The 24,031-nt window shown below is 37.1% G+C and overlaps 1 protein-coding gene across 1 annotated transcript in view; it reads left to right on the forward strand.

Annotated features, from left to right (window-relative positions):
* LOC114649281 (dynein axonemal heavy chain 6-like) overlaps nucleotides 1-24,031 on the forward strand; it is a 217,343-nt gene that overhangs the window by 7,223 nt on the left and 186,089 nt on the right. Inside the window, exons 4-13 of the mRNA XM_051924685.1 lie at nucleotides 800-890; nucleotides 5,538-5,838; nucleotides 8,590-8,635; nucleotides 9,168-9,262; nucleotides 11,677-11,843; nucleotides 13,417-13,764; nucleotides 14,810-15,151; nucleotides 16,580-16,976; nucleotides 17,583-17,773; nucleotides 19,708-19,953. Coding sequence (XP_051780645.1) covers nucleotides 800-890; nucleotides 5,538-5,838; nucleotides 8,590-8,635; nucleotides 9,168-9,262; nucleotides 11,677-11,843; nucleotides 13,417-13,764; nucleotides 14,810-15,151; nucleotides 16,580-16,976; nucleotides 17,583-17,773; nucleotides 19,708-19,953 — 2,224 coding nt within the window. The remainder of the gene's footprint in view (nucleotides 1-799; nucleotides 891-5,537; nucleotides 5,839-8,589; nucleotides 8,636-9,167; nucleotides 9,263-11,676; nucleotides 11,844-13,416; nucleotides 13,765-14,809; nucleotides 15,152-16,579; nucleotides 16,977-17,582; nucleotides 17,774-19,707; nucleotides 19,954-24,031) is intronic.

Genomic DNA, 24,031 nt, shown 5'->3' on the forward strand with positions numbered 1-24,031 from the left:
TCCATCCATTTTCCAACCTGCTGAATCCAAACACAGGGTCACAGGGGTCTGCTGGAGCTAATCCCAGCCAACACAGGGCACAAGGCAGGAACCAATCCCGGGCAGGGTGCCAACCCACCCCAGGACACACACAAGCACACCCACAAAACAAGCACACACTAGGGCCAATTTAGAATCACCAATCCACCATGTCTTTGGACTGTGGCAGGAAACCCACGCAAACACGGGGAGAACATGCAAACTCCACGCAGGGAGGACCCGGGAAGAGAACCCAGGTCTCCTAACTGCGGGGCAGCAGCACTACCACTGCGCCACTGTGCTGCCCCGTCATATTATATTTCCTGTTTAATTTAATTCATCCATTTTCTTTTTTTACCTTTAACTGGCATTTTGGCATAATGTATTGCATGTGCAATTGTGATTTCCTTATAAATTCATAATCTGGTGTGGGGCTCATGCAGTTTGATACTTTGATCACTTTCTTTGGAAGCACACACAAACATCATAGCAAAAAAGGTCAAATCATCCTCACCTCACACTATCAAAAACACAAAACTGACATTCTGACTCTATGATTAAACTATTATTACTGTCTGCTACACAACATTTTACACAGGTAACAAAAGAAATTTTAAAAGTTTTACAGATTCAACCCAGAATGCCTCAACCATTTAAAACGTGTTTTCAGAAGAAGAGTGTCAGTTAAATAAGTTTTTTTAAATACTTAAATTACAAATTAAACTATTTTGAAAATATTCTTTTTTGATGACAATTTTTTTCTTAATATCATTCTTTGTAGGTATCAAGAAACTAATTTAGAAGACAATTCAAGATTGACTATAAATGAAGTGGAAATGTCAAAGAGTGAAAAATCAGTTTATATAGATAAGGTAAATTAAATGAATATTGAAATTAAGTTCCTGAAATTTTCAAAACTCAAATAATGGGAAAAGAAAAAATTCAATCGAATTATGCCGCTAATGTTGTATAGTACAATGTTATAAAGGTTTCTAAACCCAACATAGAAGGACACATCAAAAAGTACAAAGCTTTACTATCATCATAGGTCCGCTGCTTCTACAAGCAGGTCTTGTACGAGACCACCAATGCTGTCTACAAACAATATTTGGTCGTTCATCAAGTTACCATCTCACTCAGGGTCGGCTCTAGCTTTTTTACTACCCTAGGTGAAGGTGAAAATGTCACACCCAAACCATGGAGTCCTGATGGCAATACTTTATAGATATTGCCTGGAATAGCTGCCCCCTTTGTGCTCTCAGCCCAATATATTGCACAGATAATTTATTGAAGAGCAGGAGTGAGGAGGGGGATAACATTCTGGGTCAGCTCCATGCTCCTTGTTGTGTCCGGGGAGTCTTTTAAACCCGGATTGTCAATAGTCATAACTGAGATGAGCCGGGCAAATAAATCTCTCCAGTGAGTGAGCGTTACATTTGGTGACAGTGATGGGATGAGACATGGCAGGGAGGACTAAAGAACAGAAGGAGAATCAGCAAACGGGTTAGGTGCCTAACTGTATTTAAGAACCCATGAGGCTCAAGCCAGAGGAGGACGGTTTTAGAAATTTAAACGCTTTAATGGACATTAATTTATTGCTGATTTTTTTTGTCATTTTAAAGCTCTTTTGTTCTTTTAATGTCCTGGCTTTACAAAGAGGGGCTTGGGATTTGATTAAAGAATGGGGTTGTTTTAGTGATTTTATATTTATTGGTTTTAGTGCAATGTATGGCCATGTCAAAGACCTGGCTTATCAGTTGCACTGGGTGGAGAAAAGGGTGTATCCCTTCTATGCAACTGGTGGCTTTCTGGATGGAGAAGTGTGATAAGTGGTCCTTGGACACTGTCTTATTTATTAAATAAATAATTGCACCCCATTGGGTGCGAGCTCCAGTCAGGCGCAGATGGGTACTAATGTGCTTTGCTCCAGGAATGATTGGGGTGCTTGGCTGATTGCATATGTATTTGTGAATGAGAGCGTCTGTCAGGTGCCTCATTATTGCTTTGGAAGGAGTGACCCATCATAACTACGACCAGTTAGGAAGGCAGAAGATAAAAGGAGCCTGCACTGGACAAAGAGAAAAAGAAAAAGAGAAAAGAAAACATGGAAAAAAACAGAAGAGAAATTACTGAGGTTAAAAGAAGAAGAGGAAGGCTGGAACGGGAGAGAGTCGGTCTGGAGGAGAGGATGCAGGCAGCCAGGAGGAGAACCTCTTGGGGAAGCGTGAGATCGATGCTCGTGGCTGCAGAGGGTCACTCCCACTGAACATTTCCTGGGAGTGTGGAGTAACATGAGGTTCACTCCCACATAAGGCTGAGGAAGGCTGCAGGAGCCAAAGGAGCAAAGGGAGGCTCAGCATGGTGCCCTCCTGGGAAGCCATGGACAGCAGGGACACAAACCTGAAAATGAAAGTTGGCTGTGACTGTCGGCTGGGCATCTCCTCTTGATGCAAGATCCTGTGTGAAGATGTTGGTTTAAGAAGAGGAAGCAAGGTCGTGAATTTTAAAAGAGACTATCCTGCCTAGTGATTTTAACCTCAATTTTAATGGACTCTTTTATTTATGGGATTTTAACTTCTACGAGGACTCGCTTTTATGGATTCTTTATATATGATTTGTCACCCTGCAATGTTGGAACACTGTTTTGTTTTGATTGATTTTAATAAAAGCACTAGTTCACGTTTATACTTAACCCTTGCTGTATGCATGTGTCTTGATTTGCCTGGCTCATCTCGGTAATGACTATTGATATTGGCAGGTTCAAGAAGCTCTCAAACTGCAGGGGACTCTTCCTTGGTTTTTCAAGTGTGATGTTACACAGATATTAAATTGAAGACCTTGGTCTATATTAGTATTGCATTCAGTCCAAGAATTTCTTTTCTTATAGCTACGTCTATAACTAATGACTACATGTCACCACACCAAAACCTTTACCGCTCTAGTTTGCCTATACACTCACTGGCAATTTTATTAGGTATACCTTCCTAGTATCGGGTTGGTCTCTCTTTTGCCTTCAGAACTGCTATAATTCTTCATGGCATAGATTCAACAAGGAGCTGGAAACATTCCCAGGAATTTTGATTCATACTGACAAGATAGCATCGTGGAGTTGCAGTAGATTTGTCGGCTGCACATCCATGATGTGAATCTCCCATTCCACCACATCCCAAATGTGCTCTGTTGGATTGAGGTCTGGTGACTCAGGAAGCCATTTGAGTACAGTGGACTCATTGTCATGTTCAAGAAACCAGTTTGAAATGATTTGAGTTTTGTGACATGGTGCTTTAACCTGCTGGAAGTAGCCATCACAAGATGAGTGCACTGCAGTCACAAAGGGATGGACATGGTCAGCAACAATACTCAGGTTGGCTGAGGCATTAAAAGATGCTCAATTGGTACTAAGGGGTCCAAAGTGTGCCAAAAAATATCCCCCACGCCAATACACCATAACCAACAATCTGAAGGCAGATGGATCCATGCTTCTATGTTGTTGATGGCAAATTCTGACCCTACCATCCGAATATCACAGCAGAAATTGAGACTCATCAGACCAGGCAACGTTTTTTTCCAATTTTCAATTGGGTGAGCCTGTGTTAATTGTAGCCTCAGTTCCCTGTTTTTAGCTGACAGCAGTGGCACCCAGTGTGGTCTCCTACTGCTGTAGCATCAGATTATACATTGGCATTCAACAGCTTCAATGGACGAGTGGTAAACATGTACAATATGTTGTCTCAGGTGATGTGTGTTTGTTCTCTATTGTTCAGTATTACGATGATAGCGCAGGAGTTGATGTCAAACTCTGTCAAAAGGACGACCACTAAAAGAGCCAGGTTTTAGTACTCAAAACACCCGAATCAACAAATCTACGTAATGACACCAGAGAAGCATGGAAAAGGCTGCAGAACATCCACCTTCTGACTGCACCTCTAATCAGATAAACAATGAAATTTAACATAACTGTCTAATTGGAAATGCAAACATGCCATGACAAAATAGCCACTGCTTCTTAACACGTTGTATATTTATAGACCACAATGCTTATCTAAACACTATTTGCTGTTGTTATGTCATATAGTAATGCAATAGTTAAAATGACAGAAAGATATTGTAGCAGACAGACAATTCTCAAACATGTGGAGCTGCAGTGGTCTACTTGTCTGTGTGTCTGTTTCTTCTATCACGGTGTTCATTACAACAAGCAAATGAAATATTAAGCTTCAGTTACCTTGTGATACTGAGCTCCTGAATGGCTAACAGCTATTTTAGCTTTTTATTTTTTCTCAGTTTCAGGTCTTTTGTTCAGTATCTTCCTATTTTCCTCTACATCCCCGCCGGCAGTTTAACACGCACAGACTGGAGAAATTGGGAGAGGGTGTTTTAGGAAAAAGCTCTATGCGTGTAGCCTTTACAGTGCAGGATTTCACCCATTATTCACTACACACCTTTTAATGGGTTGTCCCCAGATGTGTATTCTCATTTGAGAATCAGGTCTGGCTGCACAAGACTTGGGGCAGCCCTGTTTGCACTCCTTCTTTGTCTTTATTAAGAAAATCACATGCACTTACAGTATTCTAATACAATTAAGGTTATTTTTCATGTTTTTTTTTTATTTTGTACTTCTGATTTGTTTAGTAATTCATTTTCTTTGTCTTTCATTGCTTTTGCCTGGATGTGGGTGTCAGCATCTTGCGGTAGCCACCTTACTTAAAAATGAGCTCTCTTTGTAGACAAATTTTAATACATTGTTAGAAGCTTTTCTTGACTACATTTAAAATGAATAATTTCAGGAAAACAACCTAAAATTGTACAGTGAATTAGAGTTTATTTTGTTGTTATGAATTGATGAATGTATACCGCTGCTTTGTCTTCTGCCCCTTGCCAGATTTTTGACGATTTTATATAGAGTCAAAATATGAATCTATTCCATGACAGTCACAAATAAAATATACATCATTATAAATCATTATAAACCCTTCGTATTCCCTGTTCAAGCAAACATTCTTAAAGTTATGCTGCAGTAATTTTTCGCTTGGAGCACATGATCCAAAGATTCCTTACCAGTGTAGATCAATAGTCTGATTGTTTTCATTATTTGTTTACTTATTAATGTGTTTGAATCTCAAGTAGGTTAATGAAATTGAGGAGGATCACAGTCATTTGGAGGCTTTTTGGTATTTCTATACTACAGAAATCCCTTTCAGGTATGCATATACAGTACCTATCCTCTGAGCCTGTGTAATTCAGGGTCACAGTGAGCCAGAGACAAAGTGGAGCCACCAGTTCAAACAGTATACATATTTTTGGCATTTGGAAGCAAAATTGGAATACCTGAAGAGAAATCCACACCACAAGAACAAAATGTACTAGGTGACCATGATAGATCAATGAAGTAGCAGCACCATACACAGTGCCACCCCATTCAAATTTGAATTTAAATTGTATCATGAATATTCAAAATATTTTGTATGTATATTATAAATAATTTAAATTTAATTATATCCCAATAAAATCTTCTGCAGGTATTAAATGAAATTAAAAGAAATAAAGAAATGAAACAAGGATCAGTTCCAGCATTTGAAGTTAATGTGATGTTAAAGTTTTCAAAAGAAAGTTCTGAATTTGCATTTGATAAGAATGGTTCAGAATATCTCATATCCAACATAATGCACGACAATGACATTGAAGAGCCATCACATCCTGGAGAGAAGATTGCTGAAGGTGAAACTAATGTAAGTGAGAAAGCATACAAGGAACCAAAAGATACTGAAAATAAACAACCACTGAATGACTTGACAACAGATGATGAAGTTAAATATTTTGGTAAGTTTTACATTTTTTTTTTGTTGGAACTAGTAAATTATGGTTGTCAGAAGTATGACAAAAAGTCACACAAAAAAAAAGGTTTGGGGTAGCCACCCATATATTGTTCCTGGCTGCAAATGGATAAATTCAAGGTACAGATTTGTACAGGTTGGAGTCCACAACTGATCTGATTTGCTGGCTCAAAGGTGACGGCTTTAAGGGAGACGGGAGGAAGTGATGTCAGTAGTGCGGCTGGAAGTGGTGTCATTGGGGCCGGAATTGATGTCATCAATAGGCCCAGAACCAGAAGTGATGTCATTGCGCCCAGGGCCGGAAGTGTAGTCATCAGTGGGGTCGGAACAAGAAGTGGCGTCATTGGGGCCTGGCAGAATTTCCTGTAACTGGTCTGCAGAGTAGTGAGAGAAAGAGTTAGTGCACACCGCAGCTCCTTGGTCTGGCATGGAATCACTTTCATTCAGGCCCTTTAGCTGCCTCCTATGCGCACGTGTGTGACATGGTTTAAAATTAAATACTTTATTTTTTCTAAACATTTTTTAAAATGTATTTATTGAATATTTATTGAATTTATTTATTTAATCATTCTGGTGTTTTATGATATAAGAATTGAAACATTTGATTCTTTTAATAACTTTTTTTTCATAATTTTCCATTTATTTTTGTATATTTTGTGGTCATTGGAAGGAACCGCAAGTCCACAAGCTAAAATTTTGGGGTGTTAACCTGTTTGTTTCCATCTAATCAAAGTTCTAGCTCAAGGAACCTTCCTCAGCTGATAAAGCCTCTGAGAGTGATGGTGGGAAGCAGCGGTGTGTACTCGTAATGAGAGATAGCTTCTTCTGGGAACCACGGGATATATAGTGGTGGGATCAGGAGGGGCAGAGTGAGTTGCACTGGGCATCTTCTAGGCAACTGTGGAGGGAAAAGTAAGAGGACAAGGTTAGCAGCAGTGTCCTCTCTTGTCCGGGGTGAAAGTACATACCTAAGAAGAGCCCAGAGGATAATTCACTGACATGTATGTGTGACAGTGGTGAATAATTAAAACATTTTAATACAATTAATACTAACTAATTTATAATATATACTGAGGACAGTCCAGATTACTTACATATTTATTTAACTCTTTATAAAAGTGAGTCATGTTCAAAACTGATAACATACACAATAGCAGCCAGCATGGGTTTGTGAGAGGAGGATCATGCCAAACAAATCTTTCAGATTTTTTGAGTCTCATTCTTAATGGGCTGGTTACTCAAATTGTTCTAATGGTTTAAAAAAATTAACTGCTAGTTCTGTAATTTGCTGGCTTGCTTGTGAAATATTATCTCAGGCTTCATGTAATTCAATTAACAAAAAAGGTTTGTGTCATAAAAAGAAACACACAGTAGCAGTAGCAGCCTGAATGTTTAGAGGTGGTACAGTTCCCTGTTAGAAGTAAAGATACTTGTAAGCTTGAGGGAAGCAGAATAACATGTCCGATGTAAGGCATAACTGAGGGGAACAGAAGTTTTCTTATGTACTTAAACAGACTTTGAAAGGGTACTGCTGCTGTCTTCCTCTAAACATGAAGCAATATTGCTTTGAAAAATACCAGTGAAGCACCTTCCTTTGTCTTTCAGATTTCTTGTTACTGATCTGCACTTTCCCCAGGTTTTCTAGGGTTTTGATTTTTGGCTCGTTTCTTCACCTTTTTTGTGTTTATAGTTTTACCATCTTTGCTTGAGCTGTCATTATTCTTGTTTGCATTTTTCATTTATTGTTTATTGTTTATGCCTTGAGGCCTCTGTAGTGCTGTTGTCACTGTTGTAATGTAACCAAATACATGAATTAATGCATGCAAACAAATTGCAAAAATATAGTATTTACAGAAATAAATGTTCTTTTAAACAGAAACACATGCCAATAAACAGGCTACAGCAGTAATTAAGAATATGAATAATTATGTTTCCTGAACTCTAAGGCAACATTCAATTGTCCATCCATCCATCCATTTTCCAACCCGCTGAATCCGAACACAGGGGTCTGCTGGAGCCAATCCCAGCCAACACAGGGCACGAAACAATCCTGGGCAGGGTGCCAACCCACCGCAGGACACACACAAACACCAAGCACACACCAAGCACACACTAGGGCCAATTTAGAATCGCCAATCCACCTAACCTGCATGTCTTTGGACTGTGGGAGGAAACCGGAGCGCCCGGAGGAAACCCACACAGACATGGGGAGAACATGCAAACTCCACGCAGGGAGGATCCGGGAAGCAAACCCGGGTCCCCAGGTCTCCCAACTGCAAGGCAGCAGCGCTACCCACTGCACCACTGTGCCGCCCACATTCAATTGTTGTAGAGAAAAATGTTGGATTTAAAAAAATAGTGAAAAAAAAATAATGAGAAACTCAACTGAATGAATTAATGTCCAATATGCACATTATTTATGCTGTCATGCAATAATACAAACATTTCACTTACTTTATTACTAATTTATTATTTATTTTATTTACTTTTCAATTGATTGATTGATTGTCCATATTATCTGTTCTGTGAGTCTGTATCCTTATTTTTTATGTTTCTGCTGCTGTATGCATCTGAATTTCCCCATGAGATTAAGAAACTTTATTTAATCTAATCTAATCTAATTATAATTTTAAATGTAATTAAAATTACATTTAAATATGCATCCTTGAATTGTGTGTGATTTCCCCAGTAAATTAACAAAATTTTACTTTGTCAACATTTATTTTTCTTAAACCAGAAACATTTGAGAAATCCTCTGTTGACAGTGACATTCTCCGGAGACGGTAAGCTTCCATTTCAGCTTTTTGCAGTGGCACTGTCTAAAGGTCCCAATATAGTTAAACAAATTAAAAGACTTTGACACACATCTGTATCCAAAATGAACTTATTTTATATAAATGTTTTTTTCTTTTATATGAATTCTTATTGAAAACAAAACAAAAAGTATGAATTATCATTATCTAATATTTATATTGGTTACTGTACAGGACACCATTAGTACAGAATAGCTTAGTTACTGTACATAGGATAGACACAACCAAAAAGTATATATTTTATTTGTCCTGTTGGATGTCTTCATAATCCATACATCTCAGAACTTCAAGGTTATGTGTGTTTCCAATCCTAATTTAAATTGCTAACTTTTAATTTACTTCATGCAAGTAATAATTCATCTTCTGCAGAGCACCTTAAAATTGTTCTGATTTTGGTTAGTAATTACATGAGGAAAATACACATTTTTTAATTTAAAATGTTCACAGTTTAAAATAAAACACAGATTGTTAACCAATGTCATTCATTTTATTCCATAAGCAGTCAAATGCCTCTTGTCCATGTTGCTGTGAATCCTCCAGTGGAAGACTTTTTGTTTCAGATACAGAACACGTTGTACGGCTTTGAACAGAACATTGGTAAGTTTCCCGATAAGGCAATGCTGTTAAGTTTAATTTAGATAGAATATTGACTGCCATAAAGCTGTGGTTCTGAAACTCAGTCCCGTGGATCACCTGGGGCTGCAGGTTATTCCAACCATCATCTGTTTTTAACTTTGACCTGTAGCCAGTCTAGGAGTTACAAAACTAAGTTTGCTAATTTTTTTTGTATGTACCATTTATTTATGTACCAATGGAATAATTTAGTGGCTTTTTTTCAAGCTCTTCATTCTGTTTTTCCAGGCGTTCTGGGTATTTAATCCATTATTTTCTGATGTGCATATTAGTGGGTCTGACGTTAAAGTAATAATAATAATGATGATGATGATACTATACATTTATATGGTACTTTTCTCACTACTCAAAGCACTTTATGTAGTGAGTGGGGATCAACTTCAACCTCCACTAATGTGTAGCAGGACCGTCTTAACGCATGGGCACGTGGGGCAGTTGCCCGGGGGCCCCACAAGCATAGGGGCCCCATGCTAATCTACTGAATGTATATTGTGACTTGCAGAGTGGTTGTGTAGGTAGGGGCCCCAGTGCACTGCTTTGCAAGGGGGCCTATAATGCTGTTAAGAGAGCCATGATGTGTAGCATCCACCTAGATGATGCAATGGCAGCCTTTTTTTAACATTTTATTGAATTTATTAAAATCAAACAATAGTCCATACAAGCAAGTCAGATTTTACAAAACTAGGTTCAAATCCAGTCAACCCCCACCCATGAGAAAGAGAGCTAGGCCAACATAATGAAACTTTAATGCGCCAGTATGTTCATCAAAGATTAGCCTTTAGGTGATGAAGGGCTGAGAGATAGCCAATAAGAAGCAGGGGATGATTAGGGTCCAGAATGATTAGGCCATGGTGGGCAATTTAACCAAGATATCGGGATGCACCCTACTCTTTACAGAGGACATCCAGGGATCTATTATTACCAGAGAGAGTCAGGACCTCGATTTTACATCTCATCTGAAGGACGGCATAATTTTTACAGTACAATGTCCCCGTCACTCCACATTAAGACCACAGGGTAAGGCCTTTCTGGCCTTGTAAACACCTCTTCTAGCAGCACCCCAATGCTTTTCCTGGTTGGTCTTCTCTTCAAGTATTGGCCAGGCCTGAGCATGCTTAGCTTCAGATGGATGACCAGTTCTGAATTGCATGTAGTATGGCTGCTGGTAGCTATACTAATTATTAATTGTCATTAATTGGGATACAATTTAGGGAGAAAACTAAACAGAAAAGGGCAAATTAATAGGAAAACAACAAAAGAGTTAAGAATTTACACCTATAGCAAAAATAAAAATATTTCTAAATGTTTTAGAAATGTAAAAATCATACTGCTGAGCTTTTCTAAATGAAAGATAAAAGAAGAAAAACATGCTAGCTAATTAAAGGAGATCAATTAGAGCTTAAATTAATTTAAATAAATTACAGAAAAATGACTTAATGATTGTGAAACTGGCTGGAACAAGCACCTGGGACTGAGTTTGAGAGTCACTGCCACAAAGGACCACCTTTTTACATGGTCTGATTGCAACTATACATCAGAAATGGGGGGATAACATGAATAACTTAAATTTACAGAGCCATCGTTTACATAATCAGGGTTCCATTATGTCCAGCAGAAATATTAGGAACCTCACAAACAGTTCAAAAGAAACCGTGTTTTAGGGAAAAACAATCACTTTAAAATGCATGCTTTTCTGGACTTCAGTTGAAATCTTTTAATATGTTTTCCAAAAGGCATTTGAAGTAACAGAACAATGAAATTTCTCTTGGGATGTGGAAGGATATAAGAAAGCAACTTAATAGCTTCTGTTGAGGAAAAATAGTTCAAATTAAAGTCTATAAACACATGAGAGTAACAACTGAAAAGGAAATTAAAAATACAAAATGGCACAAGGAGACCAATAATTTTAATAATGCAAAATTAAAACCCCAAATGTTTTGCTTAACATTTTATCAGTAAAAAACAGTCATGGAGGCTGTGAATTACAATAATAATAATAATAATAATAGCAATGAGGTAAATTTGCAGATAAGGACATAATAAATATATATAGTGTTTTTTATTTTTTTCCAAGTTTTCACTTATGAAGAGGGTGGTAACATACCAGTAGCTGTAGGGAGTATTCATATCATGAAAATCATTTTGGAGACTATACTGAATGATCCTCTGAATTAGTGTCTATTTTAAAAATAAGGTGGAATTTTGGAAATTTCAAATTGTTTATATGTATGTACCTGTGTTTAATTTTCCAATATAATTTATGTGTTTATTTTACTATTTTAGTTTAATTCCAACTGCATTCATATTAATTATACATACTTGTATATATATACATGTAGATATAGTGTTTATACTCTGCATTTTATTTATTTTTCCAGCCAAAGTCACTCCATTCAGTCGGGAACCTCTGTTGTCAATACTTTACTCACAGCTTATTTATGAACACAACTTGCTCCTGGGTGAAGAAATCGAAACAAAAAGAGAAGAGAGCTCTTGGCTGGAGCTAGGATTTCATCTTGGAATTGATGAAGATTACCAAGCTAATGTAACTGTTCTAGTTTTTAATGGCACACTTTAATTTTGAGATACAGGTGAAGAAATACTGAAGTATCCATTATATGTTTGTTTCAGTGAATACTTCAGAGATGTTTCTGCAGTTTCACGCCACAGCACAAGATTGTTTAGTATTTTAATTTGAAACAACTGTTTTTTTCAGGTTATATTAGATAAACTTTATTAATCCCATGGGGAAATTCATATGCATACAGTAGCAGAAACATAAAAAATAAGGATACAGACTCACAGGACCGATAATACAGCCTATCAATTGATAATTAAACAAATAAATAAAAAAACAAGTACACCAGGTGGAAGCATTGAATGGCCTGATAGTAGCGGGCAGAAAAGACCCCCAGATGTGCTTCTTAGCACACCGTGCTGGAATGAGCCTCTGGCTAAAAGTACTTCAAAAGAGCCCCTCCTGGAGGGGAGAGGGGATTTTTCACAATGGCATCCAATTTTGCCAATATCTTCTTTTCTGCAATAGATTCCAATGTGTCCAAGGTTCACTCTGTGATGGAACAGGCATTCCTGAGAAGTTTGTTCAGGCATTGTGCTTCCCCAAGAAACTGCAGTGTAAAACACCATACTGACTATTGTGAACTGGTAGAACATTTCCAGCAGCTTGGGCCACACATCAAATGACCGGAGTCTCCTTAGCAAGTACAATTTGCTCTGGCCCTTCTTGTCCAGCACCACTGTGTTGTCAGACCAGTCCAGTTTGTTGTTAATGAGACACCAAACACACACCAGGTTCTTGTAACTCTGCACCACTTCCAGGTCCTTCCCCTGAATGGTAACTGGTCACAGTGGCTTCTTGGAATGACAGATGTCCACCATCAGCTCTTTTGTTTTGCTGATGTTGAGTTGCAGGTTGTAGTCCCTGCATTATAAGACAAAGTCCTCCACAACCTTCCTGTTCTCTGAGTTGTCTCCATTGTTAATGCAGCCTATGATGGGCGAGTCATGTGAAAATCTCTTTAGCTAGAAAGTGCTGGTATTGTGATGGAAGTCTGTTGTTTAGAGGGCAAACAGGAGGGGAGACAGGGCAGTTCCCTGAGGTGCTCCAGTATTACACACCACCATTTCTGACCCACAGTCCCTCAGCCTCAGGTAATCCATGATCCAGGAGACTGTCCTGATTTAGCAATGAAGTACTTCAGAATTTGACAACACATGTAGTCTGTGATATGTTTAATTGTATTATTGAGAATTTAAAGTGTGACTAAGTCACAAATATACATGAATTTTGAATAGCAGTTGCTGTTTTAGTAAGTTACAAAATGCAAATAAAATGGCTAGTCCCAAACTTCTTTCGATTAGAGAAGCTATTATTACCTTCAATCCCAAAATAAAATAGTCTTCTGTTCTTTTGGGGCAGCTTATCTGATTATCCCTCTGTTCAAAAACCATGACAATAAGTTCAGTTTCTCAGCAGTCATTATATTTATTAGTTTATTTTTGGAACATAAAAAAAGAAAGTATCAAAGTAGGCATTGTTTACGCACTGTGTATGTTTAATGATTAATATTCAACATTGTTCTTAAACTCTCCTTCAGCTTTTAGAGATAAAGGAGATCATTACACTGGGAATGAATGATGTAGAATCTTACTCTCACAACTTTACAAAATACACCCGAATGGTGGAAGAGGTCATGGTAACAGACCTGGAACATTTTGTGGCTGAAGGAAAATGGGATCCACAAGATTTTAGAACCATCCTGGCCACTCACACAGATTATGTCACCCAGATGACAAAAATGGATATTGAAAAACACGTTAAAATATTTAAAGTGATTTCTCTCCAATATCAAAAAGATTGCTTGCCTTATCCAGAAGGTTTAATTTCAACTATCCATTCCATGTTGCCTGCTATTGCTGGGAAGAGAAACGAAGAACTATTGGAGGTATTGTTTTTATTCAGAAGTCTGAACCATTTTGAACTATTATTTTTTTTATCCTGACAGGGCAAATGCAAATAAGAATTAAAGTGTACAGTTTTATTTGACATGGTATAGAAAGAAGACCCAACAGGTAGTGAACATGTGCTGGGATTGAGTAGTGCATGTCTCTTATCTGAATGACTTTACGGTCCACCTTCTGAGGATCTTGTTTTGTATTTTAGGTGAAGTCAGGGATGAATGAACCCTGTTCAAGACTTCAGTAGTGGAGGCTGTGGCATGGAGCGGTGGCCAATAGGTTGTTAGAGCCTGTTGTTGATGGACACCAGCTATTGAGCAGAAAAGTCTCCAGACTTGACTGAGAGGCATCTGCATCTTAAAAAGATTTCATTAACAGCAGTTGCCAAAGTGCAAGCCTGTATGTGGGTAGAGTTTGGTGAAGTCAAAGAGAATAACTTCAGGTCAGCCTCAGAGAGGTTTAGGCAAACTTAGCAAGGGTGACAGGATGTCGAATTCAACTGGTGATATCATTGGGAGGTTGAGTAGATATTCCCCCCTTGCTTGTGTGTAGTGTCAGAAGCATTAGTTGGGGTTGGGTTATCTCAGTAGCAGAGGTTGTTGCTGGGGTTAAAAATCTGTGTAGGGATAAAGCCACAGGGGTAAATAAAATCTTACTGGAGATGCTAAAAACACTTACTTTTGTCAAGGTGTTTTGACAAGTGTGCTTCTTCCATTTTGACTGAAAGGTGGAGGGCAGTGGTTTCGAATGGGGCAAAGTGACGGTGACACCTTCATATTTCTAATAAAAATGAATGCAATGATTAGTAATCTTATTTAAAAACACAGCTATGGTGGATTGTTGCCTCACCCAGCTTTAAAGTGTTATTAAAATGCATCCTACTGAAAAACGTTTTCAGTGCAGTGTTACTTAGCTTCATTCCCAATGCACAAAGTATTTTGAATGTGGAGGGTGTTTTTGTTTTTGTTTGTTTTCTTGTTTTTTTAAGGAAAGTACATCAATGTCAATGTTTCCTTTAAATTTAATTTTAAGGTAATCAGGACATCACTGAAACTTTTGAATAAAGAGATTAATTCCGTTGAAGGATTTGTAGAACACCTGACTTTTCTTGGCCGTGTCTCTTCAGAGATGCCCTCGCTTGAAAAAGAATATAACGTGGTGAACCAGCTTTACACAATTGCTAAAGATTACAACATTACCATTGATGCAGAGGAGCTTGCTTTATTTCAAATGCTTATTCCTAGCTTTCATACGCTACGATCAACTGTATTGTTTTGTGAAGCAAAGAGGGATGAGAATATTATAAAATTTGGTACTGACCTCAAGAAGCATCTAAGCAACCTTTGTTTTGAGCTCATCGATATGAGAATAAAGGTAAATTGTACTGATTTCTCCTAATTGAGGTAGTTTATATTTTTCCTGTCAGCCTTATTTTTTGATTATATATCCACTTAAAAAAATATTTTCTAATGAAAGAATTCTTATTTGGAATTATTGACAAGAATTGTGTTTTTTTTACAATGTAATCTAACCTCATAATTTGTATCATCATCATTAACAATTAAAATCTACGGAAATATAAACAGCATAGCTCTACCCTGACCTTTAGTTGACACTTCTGTCTCTTTTGGAGTTAGAAGGTTCTAGAGTAGCTTGTTTGCTAATTTATTTACTTGTGAATGAGGATCATAGGTAAACTTTTGACAAAGAAGACCTATTTCAGTTGCTAGTATTTAACAAGCATAGACAGTTACAAGCTAATATAGAACCAGAGAAGAATGGCTCACAGAGCAGGGCACTGACCTTTTTATGAAATTAACAAGTGCAACTAAACACACAGTAAAATAGATAACTACAGATAAAATTCTGTTACAACGAACTCACAGGGACCTAAAAAATATTTCATTGTAACAAAAATTTTGTTGTAATGAGATTCTGTATTTGTTACTATAGTGCTTTCTTTAACTTGTATCCAGGCGTTTTGAATCATTTCAATAGCTTCTTTCACATTAATTTTAATCTCCTCCTGCCTACAAGTTATGCTGGCGAGAATTTTTCTCAGCATTTCCTTGCAATAATACACTTTGAGGGTGCTAATGATGCCCAAAACCAATGGCTGAAGCGCTGCCGTGCAATTGGGTGGGAGGAATTCAACGCGAACATTATGTAAATGTGGAAGCATGTTGTGGGCTGCACAGTTATCAATCAGGAGCCGAATCATTATTTCTTCTTCATATCGTGAGGTTTCTGAACTCTTTTGAGACTCTAACCCTCCCCTCAATGAGTTAAATTCCAATGGATGTTTTTCAAATGTTGATGAGCAATAACTAAAAGGTATCACTGAAAACCGCAGGAAACAAAAAAGGCAAAAAAAATAAAAAACAGTATGAGGAAAGTCTGAAGAAAGAAAAAAATATACAGTGTTTCTGTTTAGGGATTGTTGTGCACAACTGAGCTGCGGCCACAGAACAAACTGCTCTGTGGATGATTTATTCAAGCATTTCAAGGTCTTTTGTGCATTTCGTTATAATGAAAGTATCTGCTGAATGTACTTCGTAGTAACGAGATTTCTATAGACTCGTGTCATATGGGGAAGCTGTCGGGACTATAAAAATACTTTGTTGTAATGAAAATTTCATTGTAAAGATATTCGTTGTAACGGAATTTTACCTGTATTAACTTGCACTCTTTCAGCTTTTTAATTAAATTACGAAAGTTCTAGCTTTAGTGATTAATTAGAAAACTTAAAGTAAAATAAAACTGATTTGTTTAACTATTTTTTATCTTTTTTTTAAATTTCAGATAAATAATCCAATTCTTCTTCAGTCTGAAACCATGCCAAAGGCAGCCAAAGAAATTATCCAAAACTTGTCTGAAGAGGTTTCTGTACTTTCTAAAAAAGCCCAGAGTTATGTTAACTATCAGCAGCACTTGGGCAGTTCTTTGTCTGTTAAGAACTTCACTGAAGATTTGATGTCAGAAAAAAGCCAAGACAGTAAATCCACAGCTCAAGCCGTGAACGCTGATCTGTCAGAAATAGAGTATGAGCTGACATTGCGGAAGCTGTTGTGGGAGATGAAGGAGGAGTGGGCTGTCCTGTACAGTGAATGGAAGGACACCCCTTTTGATCAATTAAATGTGGACAAACTCCAAAAAGATGTTAACCGCTTCACACAAACAATATACATGTTAGAAAAAGGTAATATATTTAACATTTTTTTTTATGCAAAGACTTAATAAAAGCATGTTCAAAAAAGTTTCCAAAATTACTGGAGTGTCAACTCTAAACTCTATGTGTGCACTGTGGTTGACAAGATAAATTATTTCAAGCAAGGCATCTATCTATCTATCTATCTATCTATCTATCTATCTATCTATCTATCTATCTATCTATCTATCTATCTATCTATCTATCTGGGTAATATATATAAATTATTTATTACATGTACACTGGTAATATTTTGATTAATTCATCTGAGACAAACACGTTCTTTATTACCCCCAAGCAAGGATAATATAAACAATCTTTAATTTGTTATTTTTCTAATATTTCATGATGTAAAATGTCACAAAACACTTGGTGTGCATATTATAACACAAAATACATATTTTAAGCAGCACTAGTTGCTTTCTCTAAATAATGTTAGATTTCCCTATGAACTGTCTCTTGCATTAACATATACCAATATTAAATAAAAGTCTTGTAGTGACCAATTTATTCTTTAAATTTGATATTTTTCTTTTTTCTTTTTTTTTTGTTTCATATTCAGTGACATTTGACAGCAGCACTGTTTTATTTTTCTAGGCTTGCCTGAAAATGACATTGTACCAAATCTAAAGCAAGGACTTCTGGACTTTAAACTGTGTCTTCCAATAATTGTTGCTCTTAGAAATCCTTACCTTCGATCACGGCATTGGGATTCTATTCAATATATTATAGGTAGAGCAATTAATAAAGATGAAAGGTTTACACTTGGCAACCTCCTGGACCTCAAGGTATGTATTGCACATTATAATTTGTTCAGATTTACAGAACAGTATATAACAGAGATAGTGTGGGTTAGCAAGTAGCATTGCTGCTTTACTATATTTTAAAATTGATTTGATTTCTGACTGATATGCCATCCTTGTAACATTGACAGGCTTCTTGTTCAGTTTTTATATTTCTAAAGATCGACAGAGAGAAACTCTGTAGCTGATAAGGTACACGTTTGCCCTCTAGTCTATGATGCTTAAGCATCTTTACATATAAAAATATCAATTTACACAGCATGTATCTTTAATTTTTAAATTTATCACACTATTTTTCATATTCCTTAAATAAAACAGTATACTTTTTGAAATGAATAACTTATACCAGTTAATTGCTTAGTTCAACATCTGTCAGTCAGAAATGTTATGCTCCAGATGTGGCTCTCCTAATGACATTTACTAATTACTAAATGCAGAATTTGTACACACAAAGGCAGAAATTTGTTTAAACACACAGGAAAACAGAGTAGTTCTAAACTGATTAACTTAAATGGAAGACACCAATATCTGTCCTCTAATTAACTGCTGAACTTGACAACAGAGAAGGGGAAAACAAAAACTTTAGTCAGCGGCATCCTTGAAAATAATAAACATCTGGGGTGGGGGACCATGGCCATAGAAAGAAAGACAATCCTGAAGGCCTCGGGCAACTAGCAGCCCACCCTTTAATGGGCTTTCTTTTCTGAAGAAAAAAACCTTTCCATCTGCTGATTCCAATGCTCCCAGCATCTCAGATGACTTTTCTATGGGCAGGAGAACAGCTTTTCCATCAGTCAGTGGCACCAAGTGCTTCATCAAAATATAGAGAAGAGAAGCAGAATAGAGGAGGGTTGTAACTGCTTATAATTATTGTATTATATCGATGTACACATGACTATCAAAAAAACGATACATTGTGCACAGCTAATCAGCAGCTCTGGTCAGGGTATGCTAGACTAACGTAGTGAGTCCTCAGCCTGCATTTAAAGGTTGAGATTGAGGGATCATTCCACAGATTCAGGGCACTGTGACTAAAAGTCTGACCTGCCATCTGTTATTTTATTAATTCTTGGATATCTTAAATAACCGGTCATCTTGAGATCTTAATGCAAGCTCTGGTTTGTAAGTAATGAAAAGCTCAGACAAGACATTTAAGGCGTTATATATTAAAGGAGGATTTTTAAAACAGCCCTAAGCTTAACTGAGAGCCAGTGCATGAACTTGAGAACCAGAGTTATATGTTTATAGTTTTAAGTTCTTGTAATAATTCTTTTAGCAGCATTATGAGTTAACTGAAAGCTACATAGAGAATGCTAAAGAACACAACTGAAGTGAAAATACCAGAATTAGGTAAAAAAAATCATGATGACTTTCTTTTCTGAGACCTCCCCAAGTCCAATCAAACTACTCCTCGGTGTCTTTCAGATTTCCAATCACACTCTTAAAAATAAATATGCAAATATGGTTCTTCAGAGTGATGCCAGAGTGGAACCATTTTTAGCTCCCAAAAGAACTATTCACATAAATGTTCCAGAAAGAACTCTTAATTTAGATGCGTAAAAGTTTCCCTAAATACAGTAACCAATAACAAATTTGTGAAGTACAAGTGGGTTCCTGATTTTAAAAGGATTCTTGCTGCATGCAATAATGCAGGCTAAGTTCAGGCTTTCTAGATCTATGAGGAACCACACAACCCAATAAAGTGCCATTATTTTTAAATTTGTATTTCTTGAATATGAAACATTTTTAAATAAAACTCTTATCCCTGCTTAAGTGTGCTGAATTCATGATGCAGCGGTCCTAGCCACTGCACCTCATGCCACCCCAAAAATTATAATGTAAACTAAAAAGCAAACTATGTCATTTTATGTTTGCCATTCAGTTAGAAAAAGCATTCAACCTTTCTTTTTTTAAATAAGGTTCTTCAGTATAAGAATAAGATTGGTGATATCTCAAGCTGTGCCACTAATGAGTTCACACTGGATTCAGTATTAAATAAGGTAACTGAGATGTGGAAAACCATTGACTTCCGGCTGGTAAAACATCAGACTGATGTGTCGTCTGTCATGATCATAGCCTCAGCAGAGGAGATTACATCACTTTTAGAGGAAAGTAAACTCACTATTTCAACAATTAAAGCATCACGTTATGCTGGACCCTTTAAGGTAATGGAGTTTTTTTATTATTATTATGAAAATTATGTTAAGAATATCTTGTGAAAGTGTTTCAAAGTGATGTGTACAATTTTACAAAGCCTAAATAATATAAATCCATAACATTTGGATTGAAAAACAAATGGAGTAGAAAAAAATGTGTCTATTGATTATAAAAAAATTCTTACATTGCTAACTAAGATAGCATGAAATCAACAAGCTGTTATTTCCTCCTTGACCCTCACTTTTAAGAGAATTTATGGATAAATGAATCTTCTTTAACTGCTTTCGATTATAACAGTAAGATGTTATGGAGTGTGGTGAGATAATTGGTGGTCAGCACTGTGACATTGATTAAATTTCCAACATGATCACAGTCTTTTTTCCTATTCTTCCCTTATCTACTTTAGATTCTTCTGGTTACACAAAGCTAAGCATATTATAGGTTTATAGGGTTATTGTCATGTCTATAGAATATATTGATAACAGAGTATAGTCAAATTCTTACTTACATGTGCACGTCACCACTTATCGTATAACAATCTCTGTATAACAAAATGTCTTTTTTAATTATAAAAATCACAGAATATATTTGTCATAAACAATGCAAGCTATACCTACCAAGATATTAAAACATCTGTATAAGATACCACCTGAAGTATTCTGTGTTGCCTGGATATACTGTATTTGTATACTGGGTTAAGGTGAGAAAGCAAATGTTTGTGTATTTCATATTTTGACGCTTTTGTCATTGTTGGCTGAAATTATTACAACCATCATCTACACTACATCTGATAATATCAGTTCCTCTGCTCTCATGAGTTGGGAATTTGATTTCTTTTGGGTATGATTGGATTCCACATTTGTGGTAACATTTTTGAGTAGCTGAAACCATGGACACTATGTCTTTGTATTTCCTGTTTACTGTGTTGGCACAATTCTCAGCTTTTTTCTTGTTTCCTGTATTTAACTTTTTCAGCTCCATTAACTTCATATTTTAAGCTGGGTTAAAAGTAATATACAGTAATTACAAAAATTCATTAGCATCCATGCTGCTATTTGGAGTAACATGTTGTTTTATCTTGGTAGAGTAATATGTTGCTCTACTTTCCCCTTTGTATTATTAAGATGTAGCCTCTGTCAGAACGCCTCAAATCCCACAGACTTACCACTGTTTATAAGGTATTATAGTATATAACTTATCCCCACCTTCCCTTCTATATCTATAGGCAATTAGGTGTAGTAAAAAGACAAGAAGGAGTTAAATTGCACATAAAATAATTTATTATTGATAATATTCATAAATAATAACAATATGCAAAGTACATTTGAATATTGGCAACCATACAACCTGATTAAATGGTGATGTGTAGTTTCAGGCAGCACGCAGACTTGTAGTTATTTAAAATGTCTCTAGTTAAGGCATCATTGGTGCTCAGCTTTCTTCAGAACAGGCCGTATGCCTGTTCCAATATGGCTGCTGAGCTGTGGTCTCCATTTTGTTGTCCTTTTAGTTCATCAGTTTGGTCTTCATCAGCAGAGCTGGCCCTAGACAATTTCGGGCCCGAAGCAAACTGATACCGAGGGCCCCGTAAGGGGCCCGACCCCTGCAGTTAGGGGGTCCGGGGCAGAGCTCCGGCCGCCAAGCGATTTCCTGCATTCTGAGCTGCAGAAATGCTTTTTCCCGGCATCTACAACCATCAATTTTTGACGATTTCCGTTTGACACTGACAACCATAACCGTAACACACTGACATTGTATTGTATTATACAATAATTTCAAACTGTGGAAATTCGGCAAGGCCTAACTACTATCTACAAGACGTTCTTTCTAACAAAATAGAAATATATTGATATGAAGGAAAGTGATGCTTTACGAAGAGAAGGGCCCCTTTTATGCTCTGTCGAGAATGCAGTGCGGCGGAGCAGCCCTGACTGAAGCGTAAGTGGCCGCCTACTGAGGACAGAGGCACAGATGAGCCATGGAGGTGGCAACAGGTGCGCGGGCCTGAGTGAAGCATAATGAAGATTGTAGTGCCGAGTGGAGATGTCCACGTGGAGTAATTAGGTGATGGAATATGTTGCCTGTGAATTATATATATAAAAAATTAGTAATAGAGGTTGGAGTGAAGGAGTCTATTGCTCCATTGGGCCCCCCCACAGCAGCGTCGCATCACAGGAAAAAAAAAAAACCTTGGGCGCAGTGGGCCCCCTCCAGCTGTGGGCCCGAAGCAGTCACTTTGTTCACTTCGCCCTAAGGACGGCTCTGTCATCAGATGTTAGTAACAGAGATACTTCTTCATCATCAGAGGTTGGTAAGAGAGATACTTCTTCATCATATGTTGGTTAGTAAGAGAGAGAGAATGTGGTTGAACAAGCAGATTTATAGATTCTCTGTCCAACCCCTACAGCCAATAGGACATCATGGTACTTAAAAGCTTCTGATAGAAGCCAATTCCAAACAGCCTTGCTTCAGACCAATGGGGCAAAGAAAATCTTAACACCTGCCATCCCCCAAAACCATATGTTAAGGTGCAGCTTGGCTTCCTTTCGGGGGTTGAAAGACTTTAGCAGAGAAACACTCGCCAAACTGGTTTAAGGCACATCCCCCCCATCTCTGTCGTAAAATTCAAAGAGACCCATTCCTAAAGGTGGGGGGGGGGGGGGGGGGGTAAACACTCACTAATGTAACACTAAATTACATTGCTTTGCCTAAATTACAAATAAAGACATACAAAATATTTATCAAGCTATACGCAAAATCTTACATCACAACACATGTGATTTTTATGGTGTTGCTCTCCCATTAGTTCTCCCCAGTGAAATTTAAGAAACATTAAAAAATATTTGTTATACATGTTGAATTATTCCATCAATTCATCCATCCAGGTCAAGACCAATCCTTGGACCGGGCACTAGCTCATCGCAGGATGAATTTCAGCACACAATGCACTAGTAGCATCAACTTAGCATGACCAAATCTCCTATTCTGCATGACTTTGGAAGGAAACTGAAACATGCCAAGGAAAACAACCAGGAACACATATAAACTCCAGGCAGGTTACACCCAGGACATGACCCCCTTAATGCAAAGCAGCAGCATCACTGCTGTTTAATAACAAGTTTAATATATTCTTTAATACATGTCATCATGAAAATGTTATCAAGTATACATCTTAGTATTCTAAAATGTTCAGAGAGCTATAATATCATGAACGTAATATATTCTGTGTGGTAATCGGTGCCTGCGTGCTCCTGTCGGCAGAAGAGAAAGCATGTTTAAGAAGCACATACCGATTAATGACTGGGTTGGGGAACACTTAGAATATGAAGCATTTAAAGTACAACTTTAGTTACGATGGGGTTTGAAAAACTCTAGTTAATTAAACATCAATTTTTAGAGTAAGTTTATGATATTCTACAATAATGACAAAATAAAGTACGAGTTTAAAGTCGACATTTCGAGATTAAAGTACTTATACCACTGCTTAAGCCACCAAATAGTATGTTTTCCTTGAATCTGCTTCACTATGCAGGACCTCCATTTTATCATTTGCTGAGATGCTTTGGCCATTGTCTTTTAACAAACCACTGTTCAGAAGGGGCTGTTTATATTTATTTACATATTCAAATAGGCAAAATTTTGGGAGGAGTTGGGGTGGGGCTGTAGGCGCATGCACTTGCATTAAAATTTTCATTGATTGGGATTTATAAAGTGAAAGTGCATAGAACTTTGCTTGTGCACAGTTTCATGTTTCTGAATTTTTTTGTGTGTACACACATTTCTACTTTTGTCTGTATGCAATATTTTAGTGTGAATTCTACCAAATGAGTTATAGATGAGACCCATGGTCATTATTTCCATGCACCCAGCTTCGAGACCCTGAATTTTGCCCAGTGATTATAACAAAAATAACTTGAACTTAACTTACTGAATAAGCAACTTACAAAGCTTGTCAACGGTTGTATTTTAGAAACAATAAGCAATGTTTCTGTTTATTTATGATTTGTAAGATAATTGAATCAATGTGTCAGCAAAATAATATTGTGCAAAATTATAGTTCAACATTCAGTTTATTTATGTAATAAA

This window comes from Erpetoichthys calabaricus, chromosome 3 (genome assembly GCF_900747795.2).
Source record: "Erpetoichthys calabaricus chromosome 3, fErpCal1.3, whole genome shotgun sequence".
Classification (NCBI taxonomy): Eukaryota; Metazoa; Chordata; class Cladistia; order Polypteriformes; family Polypteridae; genus Erpetoichthys; species Erpetoichthys calabaricus.